Genomic DNA, 12,746 nt, shown 5'->3' on the forward strand with positions numbered 1-12,746 from the left:
TGCTAATTCATAAATGGAAAGGAATAGTGTAGAGAGTTACCAGGGACTGTGCCTTCTAGACACTCTGAGTACACTTGTAGGTAGCAACTGTGGAATGGTAGGGGGATTTTTTGTTTTACGACAACAAACTTTTCTGAGAAGCAGTGTGCTGGAATGGAAAGAGGACTGGATTTGGGATCAGATGGCCTGGGTTCAAATATTGGCTTTACCATTTACTACTTGTGTGACTTTGGGCAAGTCACATAACCTCCCTTTACTTCTGTTTCCTCAACTGTAAAATGAAAGGGTTAGGCTGGATGACCCATAAGGTCCCTTTCGACTCTATAGCTATGATTCTGTGATCCTAGAAGCAAAAAACTGCCAATGGTTCTCAGTAAGAAAAGATCTATTGAAATGAATAGATGCATACTAAAGCCAAGGCTAAGATATCAACACTTTTATTTCAAATTTGTCATACAGGGTGTCAGGTTCTTTTAAGAGACATGCCTTTCCTTGGTAACTTTTGGTGTATCGTTATGCAGTTTAATAATTGGAAAAATCAGTGGCAAAAGCCAAACTGTAAGAATTCTGAGGTATTTGAAGATAGTCAGTCCTCAGTGGACCCCAACAGGCGTAGCCTGGCTAAGTGCCAGAATGCCAAGTGAATATCCTGTCTCCACAATTCTGCTTTAGGATTAGATCTTGGAAATATTAACAAAAGTGTCCCAGCCAATTCTTTTTTCTAAGGAGACTCTTTTAGCGTGCACAATTGCTCTAACTTCACTGCTTAGAAAAATACGTATAATTATCATACACCTTTCCCAGAAGCAAAGAGCCAAGGTAGTTCAAGAGCCGTGTCCCTGTTAGAAGCCCTGCAGGACGAATGAAAGACATTTGGATGTTCTAGAGCAGAAGTTTTCATCAGTATTATCATAGAAGAAGAGAGCCATCTTGACTCATTAATATAATAATAATAATATATAATTATATGAACATATAATTATATAACATAATAATAAATATATAATATAATATATAATTACATAAATATATAATAATATAATTAATATAAGGAGTATTTTTGAACTTAGTTGTTATATTAACATAAGGTTAGCAGCTGTTTCCAGTTTCTATATTTATAAAATGTCCCTTTTTAATTTCTTATTTTTGAAAGCCTAAAGATATAAACTGAAATGTACTATATCTACCTTCAAAGTTTGTCCACTTTTCATCATAATATTCTGCAGTAGCCTAGTAATATTGCTGTGGCAGGAATTAGCAATGGATATTGTTCAACGGGACCACACAGCCTTCTCCTGCACTAATGTAACACAATGAGCAGTGTTTCATAACTGTTTAAGGCCACAAAGTGCATTTTTTATTTTCTAGGTGACACTGCAGCTGAGAGTTGGTTATATATATAGGCGGCTTGCTTCAGTGTACCAGACCCTACTTCCTTTTTAATCCTGGATGTAAACTAACTAATTTATTGATTCTTCCTGATGCCAGCCAAAAACTTTTAACACATTAACCTCCCACAATGAATACTTACTAATCTTGTGATAAGCCTTTAGCATGATAAATTCATTGATGAAGGGTGGATTATCTTACAATAAACAGACCCTTAATGAATGCACTAACTTGGACTGAAATCTCAGTCTTTTGTTTTGCATGGCTTTTAACTAAACTCTTATCCTACAGATGCTGAGCAGGAAATAGTCTCAGATGATGGTTCATCTGTCTCACAAATTCAGTCTCAAACTCAGTCACCGCAAAATGTCCCTGAAAAATTAGAAGGTATTCAATGTAGTTTCCCATAGTCACCCCTGAGATTGTCTTATAGCTTGTCTCCTATATCATTTACATTATTGCATGTAAAGAAGTTAAATCCTCAGTGATAATAAGTGTGCCTTGGATATTATTTAACTCTCCAGTGGGTGATTTTTTTTTTCATAAAGAGCTGATGATTTTACTCAGTTTATGAAAAGAATGATAATTTTAAAGACAAATCATATACTGAACTTCAGCTATAAGCAGTTATTAAGTTCCTTGAGGGACTGTTTTCCTTTTTGTCTTTGTATGCAAAGACATTGCTTTAGTTAATATCCAAGGTGATATAACAGTGCCTTGGTACATGGTAATCATTTTACAAGTACTTATGGGATTGAATTGTATCCAGTTTGATTTGTCTAAGTCACACCTGCACAACTTGTGGCTTACAGCCCTTGGGCCCACTTGTGGCCCACCAAAGGATTTCCTCTACATACAAAGGATGTTTTCCTCCATATTTTTTTTAGGCTGCCCAAAATCCTTTGGCACATAGATCGCAAGTTGTGCAGGCCTGGTCTAAGTTCTTGCTGTCAGGAGCATGTAATCTTTCTGAGATTGATTGTTGGATTGTTCCCAGAACTGATGTGAACGTGTTTTCTAGCCTTATGTGATTGTGATAGGAGTTACCCAGAAACTGGAATCTAATGAAACTTTAGGAATTATATATTCTATTAATGTTTTTTCTTCAATGTGATAAAAAAATTATTGCACGTTGTTTTTTACAAAATGCAAATGTTTGAACCAATACGTTAAGCCTAGACAATAACAGGAAAACTTTCTTTTTGTAGAAAACCATGAGATATTTTCCAAGAGTATCATGTCCATGGAAGTGCCCGTTGTGATAGTGAATGGCAAAGATGATATGCATGATGTAGAAGATGATCTCGCCAAGCGCGTGAGTCAATTAACCACCAGCACAACTGTAGAGAATGTTGAGATTACCATTAGGCCTTCTGAAAAAATTGAAGAAGTCCTCTCCCCTGAAGGCTCTCCCTCCAAGTCACCATCCAAGAAAAAGAAGAAATTCCGCACTCCATCTTTTCTGAAAAAGAACAAGAAAAAGGAGAAAGTTGAAGCCTAAGTACCTCCTTTAGTTATGATGTGACATTGCACATTTAAAAGCCACATTTAAGTCAACCATTAATACACATTTTAGATCAGCATTAGGGATTGACAGCAAACTGGACTTAAAAATTAAAAACCAAACTGGAAAAGGGTTGGATTAAAAAGATATAAAACCCAAATTCATCTCTCACTTTGTAGGTCCAAAAGTTGCTCTTAGTTTTGAAACATTTTGCAGTTTAAATGCGCTCTGCTCTAGCAGATGTTCCTGCAGTGCCCCATAGTCTGAGCTCTTTCTGAAGTGCTTCAGGCCTTCCTTCACCGTTGTGTCTGTCTGCGAATATTGCCAGTGAGGGAGCAAGAGAAGCTTTTATTTTTCAACTGTTGTGCCTCTCTTGGTAATAAGATTATACTTTTTTATTATTATTTTTGACCACATCTTTTCTGTTTCTGTGCCCACTGTTTCAGTGGATAGACAGTAACAGAATATGTAAATCTTTTTAGACTACATCCTACAGAACAGGTATACACTGGCACCTAATAGGGGGAAAAAAATTTTAAGCAAAGGTTGGTTTGGAATCTTTTGCATTGTGTAAAATGGCCTCATCTGAAGTAACTTTGTTTGCCAAATATTTCATTTAGTGAAATATAATTTTTGAAAACTTCCTTTTTTATTAGTTAGAAACCCCTTATTTTTCAATAAAGGGGATTTTGTACACATAACATTGATAACTTAGTTTAACTCTGGCAAAACAAATTTTTGTAAGTTGAGATGTTTGTATACCATTCAGTATAAAAGTGTTGTAAGCATTTAAGCCAATCATTTAACAGTAGAACCTGTTTGAAAATGCTTTGGACTGAGCATACTTAAATAGAATTCAAGAGTCCAGGAGCTCAGGATCAAAAGAGTCATAGCACATAAAAGTGAAACTGGATTCATGCTTAAAATCCTAGTAAATGTTTTCTCTTGGTATTGCTAATGAATGAAAAATTAATCTTAATAAATAACCAAATGAAAGGGGGAAATTGTTCAACAGAAAGTGAAATGTCAAGAATAAAATGAGATGTTGGATAAGAAAAGTCCCCATTTGGGAATGTCTGGTGTTCACTATGCAGTATAGATTGTGATTTCTTAAATTGGCATGGAAAATGTGCATTCAGATTTTTAAAATTCATGTCTCTGTCAAAAGCAGCTCTTTACTTGGTTGTATTTACATTTTCAAAGGGTCAGATCATTCTGACTTATGTCCTATTGGATAGCACTAGAATAGGTGGGCATGGTTTATGCCACCAGGGGAAACTACCACTTCTTCATTTTTATGGATCGTCTCATCTTTTCTGTTTTCTTCCTTTCTATTGTAAATAGAAGTCTAAACCTAAACTTAACATAGCATTTTTTCCTTCTATGAAAATTTGACTTCATGAATCCACCACAAATTTAGTGTCTGATCATTGTGACCCTCAAATGACCAGTGGGCAAAATAATCCAAAGTATTTCTGGAGGGTGAGTTGGCATGCAAAAAATCATGTTGATTATGGTGTGTTATGGGGCTGGTTCTGTTTTGACTGTGTATGTGTGATGATGCCAAGTTAAAATGAATCCTGGAAACCATACTCTAGATATCACTAACTACTGGAATCAGTGTTTTTAATCTTAGTGAAAATTTTCAGTTTTGCTTAACTTTGTTTTTGAGAATTTTGTTTATGTTCTACATCATCTGTGTTGTATTACAACATATGTAGAAACAGTAATCTGTGAACTATGCTTTTCATAACTTTTTTTAAACAAAGAATCTATCTAAATGAATACAATGTGCATAAGTATTTTTTAAATGCAACAGTGAGCTCTTTGCACCTTCTGCTAATGCCTCTATTGACTTGCTTTGGCATAAAGAATGAGCCAACCAACTCTGTGTCCTGTGGAAAAATATATAAATGTTATCTGAGATTGCTCCTAGATGTAATGCTAATTAATGTTAAATCACAAATAAACAGTATTTTAAATAGACCTTTCCAGTATCAGATGCCTTGAATTTTAAGGGTGGGTCAGCCTAGCAAAATAAATTTGTTGTTGGATGACTTTTGTATAAAAACTTAAGTTACCTGGGATTAATATTTTTAGGAATTATTTTCTGGTTATCTTTCAGTTAAACACAGACTCCTTTCTCTTTGAGTCTTTATTGGTGAAACTCTTTCTAAGCCATCTGGTTCTCTTTCCCTACCTAGGTAGGTCTTAGCTAGTAAGCATCATTTAAAGCCTAAGGCTCTTTCTCTTTTTTTTTTTTTTAAACATTATTTCTCATTGCCCAGAACCACTGGTATAGAAAATAGTGTTGATTGAGCTTGGAATCCAGGACAGTCTAGAAATCAACTTTAAAAAAATAAATTCCTTAAATGGGCTTATTTTCTTGTGATTTGCTGGGGGAAAGTGCAGTCAATTGAGGGTTCTGATTACCTGAGGTTTTTAATATACTTTATGAAAATTAAAGGTATGGGAAAATGAATGTACTCCTTTTTTTTTAAACACAGGCAGTTATTCCCTTGACATCTAAATAACACTGCAGTGAAAAGCAATAGGTTTGGTAAGCTATTTTTTTCTAAACTTGCCTTTCCTTCAGCAGCAAAGATGACTCCTCAGCTCCCCACCCCCACCCCTAACTCAGTCTGCTTTGAAACCCTTTCATTTAAAAATGTTTTTCCTAGGACATTTGGAATGAAGCTATTTCCGTTATGTGGAACTTGGGGGGGGGGGGATCCTACTTTTTTTATCATTATTATTGTCTATAAAACTCAAAAGTCAGTTTTCTTCACAGAAACCAATGAAAGTCATTTAGCCATCATTTAGCTGTTATGTAGTATATAAATCATGAAGAAGAGTGTTTCATGGTGGAAACTTGGGCCGGTGAAGAATGAAAACTGTCTGCCTGTTAGCCACTAGAGGGTGCAGTAAGTCTTGTCTTCTTATCCTGTTGCCTGGTTTCCTGAAACATTCTACCTCCCCCACCCTCCATCCCAACCCCCCAACCCATCCTCACCCCCTTGAATCAGCTTGGTTCGTGGTTCGATCATTCGTGTTTGTTACAAAACACAGGGTATTTCCAGGTACTTGTGAGGGGAGTGATTCTCATTAGCAGTTCAGCATTCTCTTCCCTGCAGGATAGTTAGGTATTTGATTCTGCTTTGTTTCACCAACATGGTTGCTACCAAAACCACTTTACTGTAAATGCCAGTTCTAGCTAGACAGTTATCACTGGAAAAGTAGTCACAAATGGAAACTGATGAGAAGTCTCTCTCTTGCAACAGACTTTCTGTTTCTCAGCTGAGCAGCATTCCCATTTCCATACTTACTTCACAGATACCAAAATGGCATTGGTGTAGGTGCTGTTCTACACTTTGTTAGACAGTCTTTGAGAACGGCGAGGAATGAAAAAAGTTATCACTGTCACCAGCAGTTCCAAACTTAGGCTGGTCTTCAGGGGAGATACCCACTAGACCCTTACAAAAGACAATATCGTGCACTTTAGTAGGAGTGAGGAAAGTACTTCTGGGCTAATTTTTTAATCTCTCCCTATACCCAACACTGTGCACTGTACATAGTAAGCATGTAATGAAGGTTCAGATAAGTGTGAATTGAATTGAAATGAACTGACAAAAGCAAATGACTGGCTGGCTTGTGAGAAGAGGATCCCAGGAGACAGATATAAGAAAAGCGAACTAATAACACATTACTCTTCTTTTCTCTAAGACACTTAGTTTATTATCTAAAACCATCCTGGGTATCTGTGTGTACCTCAACTCTTAAGAGCTTTAGGAAGGCAATATACGATCTAAAAGCTGATATTAAAGTTCCCATTCAACCCGGAATTCCTTTCATTTGGGGAGACGTTGGCATCCAGCAGTTACCCTTGACTCAGGGAGGCATTTTTTAAGTGAGGTGACAAATTATGAAGAAACTGAAGAACTACAAAGTCTGGCCTGTGGTGATAAGAACCTAGCTTCTCTTAGAATCCACATCACCATATGTATAAGACAAAAACAGTCTCTCTCCTTTTTGTTCCAGCTTCAGATAGAATTACAGGAAGAGCCTTTCTTTTTACCTGTGCAATTAAAATGGCATATGTTACCTAAGACAATTTCCACCTCTCAATTGTGGGTCTTGGGTTCTAGGCCTAAGTAAAAGTAGATTTTAACCAAAAAGGTATCCCCACCCAACTAAGTAAAGGTTTCTGAAGGCCAGACTAGTGCTAAAAATCCTCTGATTACACCTTTATTTAAAGGAATCTCCTTAAACAGCCTGTACCTTCCTCTGAGAAATGCTGGAAATTAAAACAGGGCCAAGGCATTTGAAAGTTTCATCAAGAATCAAAAACTAGTATTTACTTCCAGAGCATATAACTGAAAGGTGGCCATTAGGTGGCATCGGTGGGTTTGATTTGGTTTTAGCCAACTAATAAGCTACTTTTCAAAAGTCTTTGTGCCTTGGGAAATGGCTTGACAGCTATCTTCCACTTATGTGTGGTTCTATGCCCAGAGTTTAGTTAGCATAGTGCCTGGCACATTACTGTTCAGTAAATACTTGTTGACTAGCTGGCTGGAAGAAATTGTTCAGAGGCCAACCATAACTTTATTAAAGGTATGTATAATAAAAGCTTTAAAGAGACATAGGTGAGGGTCTGGCAAGTGAATGAACACTTAGTAGTGCTTATCGTGGCAGAGTGCTAGGGGTACAAATAGATTTGCTATTGATGTTGACTGGTACAGCCCATCAACAGAAGTGACCTAGATTGTCAAAAACAGCAACTTTAGCAGATGTAGAAGTTTATTTTGGTCTAATTTCTAAAGCAAACAACTTCCTGTCACATACTCACTCCTCTCTGCCCTTTTCCTTATATGCCACAATTCTGAATTAGACATACTCCCCTGAATTCAGTAGCAGTTGACTGTACATATTTATTGTTTTGAGACGGAATTATGCTCAACCTTATCTAAGCTTTTATCAGCCTGGATAAGAATATTGCTTTGTATTCTTGGATTTGGGGGCTACCAAGTACCAGGACTGACTGCCTGGTGACTTCAGGATATTGATAAATTAGATGTACAGAAAAGAACACAGATTAAAGCTAAGATGCTTTATAGAAAGACTGACTTTATAAAATCAAAATAACACCAAGCAGTTAATAAATGAAGTGTATTTATATACTATCTAGTGCTCTACCAATGAACTTCATTTCAGTATTGAATCAATAAACTGTCTCAGATTACATTAGTGATTTAAATATTAATCAGCAGGATTTTATGATGTGTGGCAAAGGTGAAAAGAAGCCTTATCAGATGATGTTCCCAAGTTGTAGGAGGTAATCCATTATTTAGGTGTATGTCAGTGGTTACGTGAGTGTCCCTTGGACAACATTTCCTTGAGCGAATAAAAATGCTGATTTGTTTATTGTTTGAAACCCCATTTATACCTCTCCTGACCAACAGCTCATTTGGATGATTGCACCACATAGATGTATATTTTCTTTGCTCTTTAGCAAAAAAGTAATATATGGGAAGATGGATGGATATCAGGTCCTTTTTGTTGAACCTGTGTCATTTCAGAGGGTTAAGTCTTTGTCCTGGAGCAAAGGTGCAGGTTACTGATTAAGCTGCTCCTTTGTCTCCAGATTTGAACAAGATTTATTCCTGCATAAACTACCTTGGGGTTTGTCATTCTCCCAGCCCAGTCACCATGCTGCCTATGATTCTAAAGGCCCTTATTCTTGATCCTAGACAGCTCCTATCACGGATCCAAATATCAGCTCTGTGTCAATCCCTAAGCCTTAAAATCAGTGCTATTGATTTTATGAAGATACTTTAGTTGTGCACTGAAGAATATCAGATTGCTAAGGAACTCTTCTTCGATCCTTAAATTGTGCTTCTGAAATGGATAAACAAAGGCTAAGCTACTATAATATATTGGCCACTCCAAGACATAAGAAGACACGACGTGAGACATCAAGGAAATACAAAAAAACTCTTTATCAATCTCTTCACCCTTGTTTCAGTGATTACAGGAAATACAAAGCTCCTGAACCAGTTATTTCTCAATAGCCAGCTTAATCTATGGCCCCTATAGCAAAACAAATAATCATTTGGTCAGATTCCACAAACCAAAGAGTCAAATCAAGTCAATACATGGATTAAAGATTTCTGAGTACATCCTCAGGTTGCCAGAAGCAATAATTCCCTAGCAGGTTCCAATCGTAGTAAGGAGAGGTATGGTTATGACTTCCCGAGGTGAGACAGCCTGTTCTGTAGACTCCCTTTAGGGTACTGTTTACTTCAGTTGTTTTTCTGGGTCAGAGATATAATTGTTACACTACCTTGGATTCAGAGCAACAAAGAGTTGGGTGGATTGTTTAAAAGATTGTAAAGTAAATATTTCTGACTTCTTTAAACTATGCTGCCCTCTCACACGAACAGTTATTATCAAATCTCTAGGCACCTATTTCTTCATAATTGATGGGTCCTTAAGATTCCTATTGTCAAGGAGCTGACAGGAAATGGTGTTTTTCTCTACTCCTTGTTCTCTTCCTATTGAATTATATGGCATTCTCCTCATGGGCAAGTAGTTAGAGTTATCTTCGGCCGCTAAGATATCCCTGGTGTTAACTGAAGAAAAGGTGATTATGGTCGACTCATTCATATATGTTGTCAAACTATTCCAAAGATCTTTACTATGTGAACATACTAAGCCTAGACATAATTTTCTAGCTAATATATTTTGGAATTGTTTGCTTAAATTGTTTGGACAAAAGTAAATGAAAGTCTGTGTGACATGGAGCTTTGGAGTCTTCACCTGTAAAATGAAAATGGTAATCTCTGTCTTGCTTGCCTGTTTGTTTTGAATATCAGATAAGATGATGGCAGCTAGATGATGCAGTGGATAGAGTTCTGGACCTGAAGTTGGGAAAATTTGAATTCAAATCCAACCTGAGACATTTACTGGCTGTTTGACCCTGGGCAAGTCACTCATCTGTAAAATGAGGACAGCTCCTACTTCCCAGGGTTCTTGTGAGGTACTTGACACAGTGCCTCACATCTAGTAAGCACTATATAAATGTTAGCTGTTATTATTATTGGATCATAGTATTAGAGCTAGATGAGACCCTTGACGTCACCTAGTTCTATTCCCTTATTTTACATATGAGAAAACTAAGGCCCAGAGTAGTTGCCATAGGTGACACTGGTGGAGTCAAACCTTGGTTCTCCAACTCCCAGTCCAGAACTCTTTCTAACTAACCCATCTGTTGTTCAGTCATGGCTGACTCTCTGTGACACCATTTGGGGTTTTCTTGTCAGAGATACAGGAGTGGTTTGCCATTTTCTTGTCCAGCTCGTTTTATAGATGAGGAAACTGAGGCAAACAGGGTTAAGTGACTTGCCCAGTGTCACACAGCTAGTAAGTGTTTGAGGCTGGATTTGCACTCAGGTCTTTCTGATGCCAGGCCCAGCACTCTATTTATTCTGCCTCCAGCACTACTCCATATTTCCTCTGAAATGAATATATGCAAGAGTACTTCGCAATGATAAGTTGCTATATAAATGACAGCTATTTTCCATGTTCATACAAAATGTTGTAAGTTTTTAAAAACTATTTACCCTTCTTGTTGAAATTATTCTGTATAAATATATAACCTCATAGTGACCTTATTTTATTTTTTACCTTTTGGTTCATGTTGAAAGAGAGCAAGCTTACATATTTAGCATATGTAAGCCAAAGTTAGGCTTAGCCATCTGTGTTTTAAGGTTTATCTGTGTAATGTGATAACAGAAATATACCTGATTCTTAAGTCACTGTGAACCAGCTAATATTTTTTGAAACCTCAGACTTTACCAGTAGTACTCTCTGCCTGAAAAAAACACAATAGAGTGATTGAATTGATAAATTGAAAGACAGACTATGATTCTTTGGGAGTCATTTTCTTCTCAAAGATGTTAACCATACCAGCCTTTCTGTCAGAAATTAATGTCTTTCGAAGGAAGGAATTTTCTTCCCTCTCTCCAAGGCCACATGTATCTATTCCTCTATACTAACATATTATAACCACTACATACATGTGATTTGGGGTACAAAACTTATGATACCAGAAATGGGAAATAGTGACTTCATTCACTGAATTCCTTTGACCTGCTTATCGATGCTTGCCTCTAGGGGATATTACTGTGAACTCTTTGAAGACTGCCATCAAGTTAGGCAACAGAAACCTTGCACTGGAACCACTGAAGTTAATCACCCAGAACGCAAAGCCAATAATTGACCCTAAACCAAAAGTTGTATCACACGAATACCACCCTGCAGTAAAGAAAAGCTTTTCCCTGCTGTTCTCTCTTTTTCCATGGTGTGTAGGTTATCAGACCTTCTACTCTATCTTCCCCACTACCATCACTTCCTCATGCTCTACCCCAGTCCACTCCACTAATGTATCTGGGTCAATGACAGTGGATGTCAAAGAAAAACAGAGAAAAAAAATACAGTGATTGTCAGGATAATGATCACAACCAAAATTAACTTGAAATTTGTCAGATAATATCAAAGTTACCATTGATTTCTTAGTTACCGAATCCAGTGACCTTTTCTCAATATTCATTGTTAATCTGTCAGCAGCTTTTGACAAGGTTGCCCACTCTCTCCTCTTTGATACACTCTTCTCTCTAGATTTTTAAAATATCACTCTTCTGGTTCTCATACCTTTCTGACCACTCACTCTCGGTCTCCTTTGCTGGATCCTTGTCCAGATCAGGCCCTCTAACTATAGGTGACCCACAGGGTTCTGTCCTGAACTGTCTTCTCTTCTCCCTCTATCCTAGTTTATTTGGTGAGCTTATCAGCTTCCATGAATTTAATTATCATCTCTATGCTGACAAGATGCTCAAATCTACCTATCCTGCCTCAACCTCTCTACTGACCTCTAATCTCACATCTCCAACTTCCTTTCAGACATCTTAAATTGGACGTCTAGTAGATATCTTAAACTCAATATGACCAAAACCAAACTTACTATCTTTCCCCTAAGCCTTCCCCTCTCCCAGCTTCCCTATTACAGTTTGAGGATAACACCATCCTCCCAGTCCCTCAGGCTCACAACCTAGATATCATCCTCAACTCTTCACCATATTTCACCCCCTGTAACTAATCTGTTGCTAAGGCTTGTTGATTTCACCCTTGCATCATCTCTTGAATATATGTGCTCCTTTTTCTCCTCTGGTACTGCCACCACCCTAGTTCAGAAAAATCTTCTGTTTGGCATTCAACGAAGGACTGTCTTTTATTCTTTTTGTATCTCCAGTGCTTAACATAGTGCCTGGCACACAGTAAGTGCTTAATAAGGATCTATTGACTGACTGACCTTTTGTGTACACATCCCATCTGCCCAATGAGACTTTTAATGTTCTAGAAAATAGAGACCATATCTTGTACTTCACAGTATACCCTATTGCACCTACTACACATGCAGTGCCTTGTACCCAGTCAAAGTTCACATGCTTATTGATAACAGATTTATACAGTCTGTGTATACATAATTACATGCAAATAGAAAGCAGGGTCCTTTATGACCTTCTTAATAGATTGAGTCAAGAAGTATATCTGAAGGAAAAAGTGAATGTGTCCTTCTGGCCAGCCAGTGGGCAAGGAAAGAATTAAGTGGAAGGTAGAACCTGCAGTGATAATCTGGGCAATTATCCAGGAGAACCAAAGAACAAGTGTAAGATAAATTTACTATTTTCTCTGGCCTTCTCTTTTAATGTGTAATAACTGCTATTAAGAACAACAGCTTTCAGTTAAACGATTAAGTTGAGGTTCCCAGTATTCCTGTGAGTGGGTTGTTTTCCTG

General features: G+C 37.3%; 1 protein-coding gene across 20 annotated transcripts in view; it reads left to right on the forward strand.

Moving 5' to 3' along the window:
• ADD3 (adducin 3) overlaps positions 1–4,879 on the forward strand; it is a 168,236-nt gene extending 163,357 nt beyond the window's left edge. For 16 of the 20 annotated variants that reach the window (XM_072621937.1, XM_072621999.1, XM_072622031.1 and 13 more), the window contains 2 exons: positions 1,681–1,776; positions 2,598–4,879. In XM_072621937.1, the coding sequence (XP_072478038.1) occupies positions 1,681–1,776; positions 2,598–2,890 (389 nt within the window). In that variant the 3' untranslated portion in view covers positions 2,891–4,879. The remainder of the gene's footprint in view (positions 1–1,680; positions 1,777–2,597) is intronic. The other 4 variants (XM_072622023.1, XM_072622002.1, XM_072622008.1 and 1 more) reach the window with 1 other exon arrangement.
• The last annotated feature ends 7,867 nt before the right edge of the window (positions 4,880–12,746 follow it).

This window comes from Notamacropus eugenii, chromosome 1 (assembly GCF_028372415.1).
Source record: "Notamacropus eugenii isolate mMacEug1 chromosome 1, mMacEug1.pri_v2, whole genome shotgun sequence".
Lineage (NCBI taxonomy): Eukaryota > Metazoa > Chordata > Mammalia > Diprotodontia > Macropodidae > Notamacropus > Notamacropus eugenii.